The sequence below is a fragment of the Myotis davidii genome, unplaced genomic scaffold, assembly GCF_000327345.1.
Source record: "Myotis davidii unplaced genomic scaffold, ASM32734v1 scaffold46, whole genome shotgun sequence".
NCBI lineage: Eukaryota > Metazoa > Chordata > Mammalia > Chiroptera > Vespertilionidae > Myotis > Myotis davidii.
In genome coordinates this window covers 5,260,454-5,269,466 of record NW_006383006.1, presented here as the reverse complement: position 1 = coordinate 5,269,466, position 9,013 = coordinate 5,260,454, and the positions used below count along the sequence as shown (strand labels likewise).

Below are 9,013 nucleotides of genomic sequence, written 5' to 3'. Positions count from 1 at the left end.
GTGTCTACTCTGATAGATTTGTTTTTATTTTTCTTTTCAAAGAACTGGAACAGCTGAAAACAGAAGAAGAAAAGCTTCAAAGGTCAGCCTTCTTGAGTGTTAAAAAATATGCGAAACTTCATTAGGGTAAATGACTTTCTACCCTGATAAGATTGGGAACATGATTATTGACTAAGGCTGACTCGGGGCTTTGACCTTCACCCTGGGGTTGTCAATAGTTTCTAAGCAGTATTGTTGACAGGGCATTACTTCAAGGCAGTATTTCCCAAGTTTGAATAATAACAGGATCTTTTTTTTGTTTTAATCCTCATCCGAGGATATTTTTTCATTGATTTTTAGAGAGACAGGAAGGTGGGAGGTGGGGGAGAGACATTGATATGAGAGAAAAAGATTGATTGCTTGCCTCCCACATGAGCCCCGACTGGGGCCAGGGATTGAACCCGAAATCCAGGTATGTGCCCTGACTGGCAATTGAACCCAAGACCTTTTGGTGTACGGGACAACACTCCTACCAACTGAGCGACATTGGCCAGGGCTCAGGATCCTTTTAAAGGAAATAAACCTAGCATTAAACTATTTTTATAGTATACTTAAGTATTAGTAAGTATAAAAAGAGGTGTATATTTCTTATACTCATGAATTTTATTTAACTAAAAGACTTAAGATCAAATATAAATAATGACAAAACCAGTAAAATTACAGTTGGTAACATTAATTTGACAGGTGATATTGTTTGGGTGAAATTAAATTGATGCTAACAAAATTACTAATAAAGCATCAGTTCTATTTAGATCTAATAAACTAAATTAAACCAAATGAAGGCACTGAAATTATGGTATGTCTCAGTTTTAAGGTAGGCAATCTCATAATCTGCATTATGCTTATATTTTATTATAAAAATGAAAATGCAAATTTTAATAATCTCAAAGAACATGAGAAACCCTAAGGGTATCTTTATGGATTCTAATTTGAGAGCCATTGATTTAGGCCTTTCCTAAATAGACCTATGTTTCTAGATTAATGCTCTTTCTAAAAACTTATTTGAGAATGCAAAAATGGATGCCATTCACCTCTTTGGGGAGCCATCTAGCATGTAACTTCTTGTCATAAACCTTTTATTTTAATAGAGTATGAATTCTCTAACAATGGACTTACCTTTCTGTGAATACTTTTTTTGCAGAAATCTCTCAGAACTAGAGGTACAGAAAGAGCAGACCCTTGCTCAAATAGACTTCATGCAAAAACAAACAAATACAACTGAAGAGCTGCTGGATCAGTTGAGGTAAGGAAAAACTAGTGTCATTAGTTTGCATTTTATCCTGTGCCTTTGTGGTTGTCTAAATCTACTAGATAGAGCATTTGACCTGTGTTTGTAGTATGTATCACTGTTTTTAACCAATTTAGCCTCAAAAACAGTTAATGTACTCAATACTAAGTTGAAAGTATACAAGGTGAGAAAAAAAAGAGCGACATCTGTAATACTTTCAATAATAAAAATAGGTGGGGACCTTTCTCAGTTCTGGTGCTCTTTGCTAGGCAGCCCTGCTTTGGGATTAGACTCCAGAATTCTCAATGGCAAACCCCCCAGCTGAGATATTTCTCCAGAACTTTAGTTGCTGTTTGTTGGAGCCTGGCCAGCCCTTTTGCGCCTCCACCCCTCCTACCAGTCTCTATGTGGTCTTCACTTTCCATCCTCAGTTATCAGGGTTCTCTCCAGCAAGTCTTCAATTATTCTTCAGGAAGTTTTTCTGTATTTTAGTTACAATTTCAATTTGGTTCTGGGAGCATGTTGGTGCAGCATCCACTTACTCTACTGCCATTTTTAATCTCCTCAGCAATAAAGATAAAATTAAAAAAACAAAACAAAGAAAGAACATATACAATATGAGAGAGCTGTGGAATTAAAATTTTAAAATATTGCTTATTTCTTTCTAAAGCATCTTTGTACATTCACAGTATTTGAATTAAAATGTCATCTCCTGCCCTGCCGGCATGGCTCAGTGGGTTGAGCATCAACCTATGAACCAGGAAGTCATGGTTCAATTCCTGGTCAGGGCACATGCCTGGATTGTGTGCTCAGTCCCCAGTAGGGGGGTGTGCAGGAGGTAGCCAATCAATGATTCTCTCTCACCATTGATGTTTCTATCTCTACCTCTCCTTCTCTGAAATCAATAAAAACATATATTTTTTAAATGTTATAAGAAATGGCCCAAGAAGGACAACCATGTATTTCCAGTTTGTAGCAGACAGAGTCTGAATTAGCATCTAGGTCTCAGGCAGGTCCAAAAGTGTTCCCACTACAACATGCCTCACTTCTAATTTAATTCCAACATTTATATCTCTAGCTCTAACCTCAATCTTAAATGCCATTCCCTAATTTCCACCTACCTCTTGGACAGTTCCATTACCTCAAACAGGTCCACCACTGACCTTTCTCTTCCCTCACTCTCAGACTGTTTCTGTTAACCATGATAGCATTCTCCCTAACAGGCCAAAATTTTCTCTATTCACCGGTTTCAAGTGGTGTCGTTGGCTGCCTCCTGCATGCCCCACACTGGGGGTAGAGCCTGCAACTTGAGCATATGCCCTGACTAAGATTTGAACTGTGACCTTCTGGTTCATATGTTGACACTCAGCTACTAAGCCATGCTGGCCAGGCAATAAAAACATATTTAATAAATAAGTAAGTTGTCTCCCAATCCAGTCAAAAACTAGCAGCTGCTGCTGGTACTTTTTGGGTGGTTTCTGAAGTTAACTCTCTTCTTTTATCTCAAAAACGAATTTTTTTGACTTGTTTATCTCTCCAGCTTGTCTGAATGGGATGTCATTGAGTGGAGTGATGATCAAGCTGTATTCACCTTTCTTTATGACACAGTAGAACTCACCATCACTTTTGGAGAGCCAGTAGGTGAGTAGCAAAAGTAAGATAATTCTGCAGAAAACTTTATGGCTAAACTCAAATCTTTATTTTAATATAATAACTATTAACATTAAAGCACTACTGAAACTCTTAGAATAGGTGGTCACCTCAATTAGTGAGAATAGAATTTTATTTTTATTTTATTAGATAAAGAGTAAAATAAAAATTCAGCCTGGCTGGTGTGGCTCAGTGGTTGAGTATCGGACTATGAACCAGGTCAACGTTCGATTCCTAGTCGGGGCACATGCCTGGGCTGTGTGCTTGCTCCCTAGTAGGGGGTGGGCAGGAGGCAGCCTCTCTCATCAATGTTTTCCTCTCTATATCCACTTCCCTTCTTCTCTGAAATCAGTAAAAAGATATATATTCTAAAAATTCAGCTAATGAAAGTGCCCTTTGTACAGTAGAAATTTTGCCTATCCAAATATTGATCAATATGCTATTCAAATCTATTTACTATGAGTTCCTTTCTTCTGTGTCTTTTGTGATAGAGAATTTACTCTAATAGCTGGTGACTCTTGACTATATTTTTGTACTTCAGTTAATCTAAAAGTTAATTGGAAGTCCCGTATATATTGGTGGGCTCATCAGAGTAGGTAGACATCACTATATGGTGACCGGAGAGAGTACTAGCTGTTTTGTTGGATTTGTCTGTTAGTATCTTTAGGCCTTTTCTCTTGAAACAGTTAATTTCATCATAGCCAACCATGGGTAAACATGGCCAAATTGGAATTAAGGATCTTTATATTCTTCCAGCCTCTAAACATGTCTCTCTTGAAAAGTTCCTTTTCTCAGTGAATAGCATCAACTTCCATTCAGGTACAAAATTAAAACTTAGGAATCACTCTATATCTCTTTCTCCCTTACCAGGTATATTTAAATCATTAATAAGACTGATTTTAACTTAATATTAATCCACTTTTTTTTTGCCTCTTCTCTCCATAGTCATCTCTAACCTAGATGGTCTTTCTGGATCTTCCCTTTTTCCTCTCCAATTCATTCTCCTTCTGTAGCTATAATGATTGTTGGAAATCTGATCATGCACCTACTACTCTTAGACTAATGACCAAAATATTTAATATAACCTGTAAAGCTCTTTTTTCCTCCTTTTCCTGCCTCTTCTTACATTGTTATATTTATGTCAGGCACAATGAATTTCTTTTATTTCCTTAAAACAGGGGTGGGGAAACTTTTTTCTGCCAAGGGTCAATTGGATATTTATAACATCATTCACCATACACAATTATCAACTTAAAAATTAGCCTTCTCATATTTGGTCAAACATTTAATTAACTCGCCCCTAAAGCCTGGTAGGGTCAGACCAAATGATTTCACAGGCCTTATATGGCCCATGGGCCAGATGTTCCCCACCCCTGCTTTGACAGATCATGGTTTTTTATTCTCAGTCATATTCTATTTTACTTCAGCACCTACATACTGATGTTTTTTATTCCTGGGAGCTCTTTACCTGTCTTAGTCCATTTGGGCCGCTATAATAAAAATACCATAAACTGAGAAGCTTTTAGGCAACAGATATTTATTACAGTTCTGGAAGCTGGAAATCTGAGATTAGGAAGCCAGCATGGCCAGGTGAGGGCCCTATTCCAGGTTGCATGCTTCTGATTGTATCCTCACATGACAAAAGGCCAACCTAGCTCTCTAGGATCTCTTTTATAAGAGGTTTCTACCCATATGACCTACGCACCTCCCAAAGGTCCCACTTCCTTATACCATCACATTGGACATTAGGATTTCAACATACGAATTTGGAGGAAACACAAATGTTTAGATAGCATCCCCTCTTCACTACATAAGTTTCTAATAATTCTTATAAGCACAGCTTAATTATCACTTTCTCAGGAAAGTTTTATCTATTCTACCTATTCCCTCTGCTACTTGCCCTCCTGTTACATGTTCTCATTGCTTCCTGCAGTTTTCCTTGATAATTTTTATTACAGTTTGTAGTTCTTGGTATGTTTATTACTGCAGTTATCTGTGTGTTCCCCTGAACTGTAAGCTTCCTAAGAGTATAGATTGATTGTGTCTATTTGCCTCATGATTGTATCCAAAGTAAAAAGAATCAGAATTTGAGAGATGGGAGATAACTCTAGAATCTGGCGAAGCAAGCAACTATTCTGGTTACCTAAAACTCATTACTGTAATACTAAAAACATAAATGATTTTTACTGTATTTGGGCAAAGATAGTAGGTGAGGGAGGTCACAACCTCTTTATATGGTTCCTGAAAATATCTTTGCACACCAGTTAAGGAGCAAAGGAGGAGGCCTTAATATATTATAAATATATTACCTAAGTTTCTTTCTTTTTTAAAAAATATATTTTATTGATTTTTTACAGAGAGGAAGGAAGAGGGACAGAGAGTTAGAAACATCAATGAGAGAGAAACATCGATCAGCTGCCTCCTGCACACCCTCCACTGGGGATGTGCCCGCAACCAAGGTACATGCCCTTGACAGGAATCAAACCTGGGACCCTTGAGTCCGCAGGCCGACACTCTATCCACTGAGCCAAACCGGTTACAGCTTAAGTTTCTTTCAAAGGCCTGCCAATCAGTATAGTTCAGCAGTCCAGGGGAGCCTTTACCATATAGAGAGAATAATATGATTCAAGTATATATCTTCAACTGCCTATGAAAATGTCCTGCTACCCAGAAAGAGTAGGACTCTGAAGTACTTGAGTTGTATATAGTTTACAATCAGATAATGAAAAGAAATACTGTCCTTATTCTGATTCTTCCTAGTTGGTCTCCCTTTCATGAACAAGGCTAATAGGAGGATTGTTGACCTGAATTTTCAGTCTCTGTTAGATGGTAAGTTCAAAGCATTTAAGCCATTAAAAATGTTTTGGAAATTTACAAGTGTGAATTGCTCCTTGAGAATTCTCACATACTAAGTTAAATATAAACACTAATAATAATAATTTGTCTTTAGAAATGTGTAGTAGAAATAGACTGCTAGGATAATGTTCCAAATATTGGGTAGGTTTTAAAAGAAATTATTTTTTATTATTATGACTAACCCTTGAACAGTAATTAATAATAGCTAATTCCATAATCTAAAAATTACCATTGTGAGTATTTGTTCTCTATTAGGCATGTGTATTACTTACATCAACACTATGAGGAAGGTATTATTCCCCATTTTACAAATTAGGAACCTACAGCTCAAAAGAAATGTGTTGTGCTTAGGATCATTCAGGTAGTAAGGAAAGACAGGATTTAAACACAGGTTTATGTTACATTTAAACCTATGCTCTTAACCAAGTTTTATTCTGTATGTGATAAAAATTTCTATTTTTATAAGAATGTCTTATGTAAATTATATATTCTGATTCATGTGTTTGAAAATAAAGATATTTAGACACCTAGTAGTTTGAAGGTATTTTTAGTTTGTATAATATTTCCAGTTTATATATTTTCTTTTTTCTAGCTTATATATTTATATAAAATATTTGAATAATTAATACCCTGCTTTTGGTTTATTTTCTTCCTTCCCCAGAGGATAAAGCTCCTCCTTCCTCCCTTTTAGTTCATAAGCTTATTTTTCAGTATATTGAGGAACAGGAATCCTGGAAGAAGAAATGTACAACACAGCATCAGGTATCCAAGGTAAATTCTAATTGAAGTATATAAAGGCAAATTATGTTATCTGTCCCAAAAAGCAAAACTAAAATTTTATTTGTGTAATAGTGTATCATGAAATGATAAATATATTAAATCATTTAACTTTGGGGGATTCTTTATTAAAGAGCCACTAAACACTGAAATGTTTTTATAATTTTTTTTTCTTTTGTTTTTCCTAGATGCTTCAAGAAATCTCACTGGTAGTAAGCCATTGCAGACTCCTTGGAGAGGAAATTGAGTTTTTAAAGAGATGGGGACCAAATTATAACCTAATGAATATAGATGTAAATAATACTGAGTAAGTATAGTTCTCTAGGGCTGCCATACAAGTGTACTACAAACTGGGTAGCTTAAACAACAGAAATTTATTATCTCACAGTTCTGGAGGCTGGAAGTCTGAGAGCAAGGGGTCAGCATGGTTGGTTCCTTTTGAGCGCTGTGAAAGAGAATCTGTTTTATGCCTCTCTCCTAACTTCTGGTGATTTGCTGGCAATATTTGGCATTCCTTGGCTTGTAAATATGTAACCCCACCATCTGTGTTCATCTTCACATGATGTTCTTCCTGTGTGTACGTTTGTGTTCAAATGTCCCCTGTTTATAAGGATACCAGTAATTTTGGATTAGGAACTCTCCATACTTCAGTAGACCTCATCTTAACTGCAATGACCTTATTTCTAAATAAGGCCATATGCTGAGGTGCACTGGGGTTAAGGCTTCAACATATGAATTGGGGGGAGGGCACAGTTCAATCATAAAAGTAAGTAGTAGAAAACTTTTAAAAATATTTTGAGCTTCATAACTAGTAATGAAAAGCCAACCATAATAATATTTTGTTCCAGATGTTATACCTTCTGTCTATCTGATAAGGACAAAAAATAATGTACACCTGCCCTGCCAGTGTGGCTCACTTGGTTAAGCATCGTCCCATGTACCTAGAGGTCACCTGTTTGGTTCCTGGTCAAGGCACATGCCCAGGTTGTGGTTTTGATCCCCAGTAGGGGGGCATGCAGGAGGTAGCTGTTCTCATATTGATGTTTCTTTCTCCCTCTCCCTTCCTCTCTCTCAAGATCTATAAAAACATATTTTTAAAAAAGGAAAAATAATGTACACCTAAGTTTCACATGCCATTGTAAAAGGAAAGTATATTTGTGTTTTATTCTGGTTTTGTTTTGTATTTTAATTGAGGATTTTGTCTTTTACAGATTGAGGCTTTTATTCTCCAGCTCTGCAGCATTTGCAAAGTTTGAGATAATGTTGTCTCTCTCAGCATATTATCCATCTGTTCTATTACCTTTCTCCATTAAAAATCACCTTGGAAACATCAGGTGAGTGAAGGACCAGCAGGATAGCACTTCCAATTACTGTTTTACCTCGGTTATATTATTTGAAAGATCCTTCAAAGTGGTCAGCAAATGACAGACCATAATGAGAGTCAAATGTTACTTATCTCTGACTTCATTTTGAGGAATTTGTTCTTTTAAGATCAGTGACATTCACTGTTATGTCCAGAGGCTGCTGGAGACACTGGTCTGTTTTTTCATACTGGATCCACTTTTTTAGTCCTCTTACCTAAAATAGGAATTAAGGAAAAAATCCTGCATAAGGGTAGCCCAGGTCATATATGAACACCTTTTATGCTCTTAAAACAGAATAATCATTTAAAAAGCTGTGCAGTCATAATGCTTTTCTCAATTAGCCTATAGAACAAGACCTAAAAATATTTAATTCCTACTATATATTGTGTGAGTTTTTAGACACATTGCTGACAGATTGTAAAATGGCAGAATTTAGAATGTGCGCACCTAAAATCCATCAGCAAATACCAACAGTCCAACAGTTTAGATTTTTATAGCCTGAGAAAGCAGCTAGGCCAAGATAACTCATAATTGCATGTAAAATTGGTTCTTAGGCTTTGTTTTCAGACTCTCATTTCCAACTGAATAGTTTAATTACTTCCAGAAATGCCTATTTGTGCTTCCTGGGAGACTCAGAGACTATACAAAACAAAACAAAACAAAACACGAGTTCCACTGAAATGGCGATAAGTGTAAGTTTCCAGAAAAATTAATTAACCTTTTGTTCTTTCCAGCCATGATGAAATTTCTGCCCTTCTATCTAAAGTGCCACTGGAGGACAACTACCTAAAGAATGTAGTCAAGCAAATTTACCAAGATCTGCTTCAGGGCTGCAATTTCCACCAGTAGACCCTTGGACCACAGCTGTAACAATCAAGCACAGTAGACTTAATAATGATTTATGTTGGAGTCTCCATTGCTGTTTAATCTTCATCTTCAGGTCCTAGAAAGAAGCCTAGTAAAATTCCTTCTGATGATTTTCTAGTTAATTGGTAGGGTTAATTTTTAAAGCTCTACAGTCAGGAATAATGAAAGGCCTCAAATAGACTGCTATCAACTTGCTTATTTTTCTACTAAAAGTTTAAGTGATAGAAAGTAT

At 36.3% G+C, this 9,013-nt stretch overlaps 1 protein-coding gene across 1 annotated transcript in view; it reads left to right on the top strand.

The window, feature by feature from the left end:
* Positions 1 to 8,971, top strand: part of CASC5 (cancer susceptibility candidate 5) — a 63,765-nt gene extending 54,794 nt beyond the window's left edge. Inside the window, exons 19-26 of the mRNA XM_015557531.1 lie at positions 43 to 82; positions 1,181 to 1,282; positions 2,808 to 2,908; positions 5,678 to 5,746; positions 6,435 to 6,544; positions 6,739 to 6,857; positions 7,762 to 7,884; positions 8,649 to 8,971. Of these exons, the coding sequence (XP_015413017.1) occupies positions 43 to 82; positions 1,181 to 1,282; positions 2,808 to 2,908; positions 5,678 to 5,746; positions 6,435 to 6,544; positions 6,739 to 6,857; positions 7,762 to 7,884; positions 8,649 to 8,763 (779 nt within the window). The 3' untranslated portion in view covers positions 8,764 to 8,971. The remainder of the gene's footprint in view (positions 1 to 42; positions 83 to 1,180; positions 1,283 to 2,807; positions 2,909 to 5,677; positions 5,747 to 6,434; positions 6,545 to 6,738; positions 6,858 to 7,761; positions 7,885 to 8,648) is intronic.
* Positions 8,972 to 9,013: the final 42 nt, after the last annotated feature.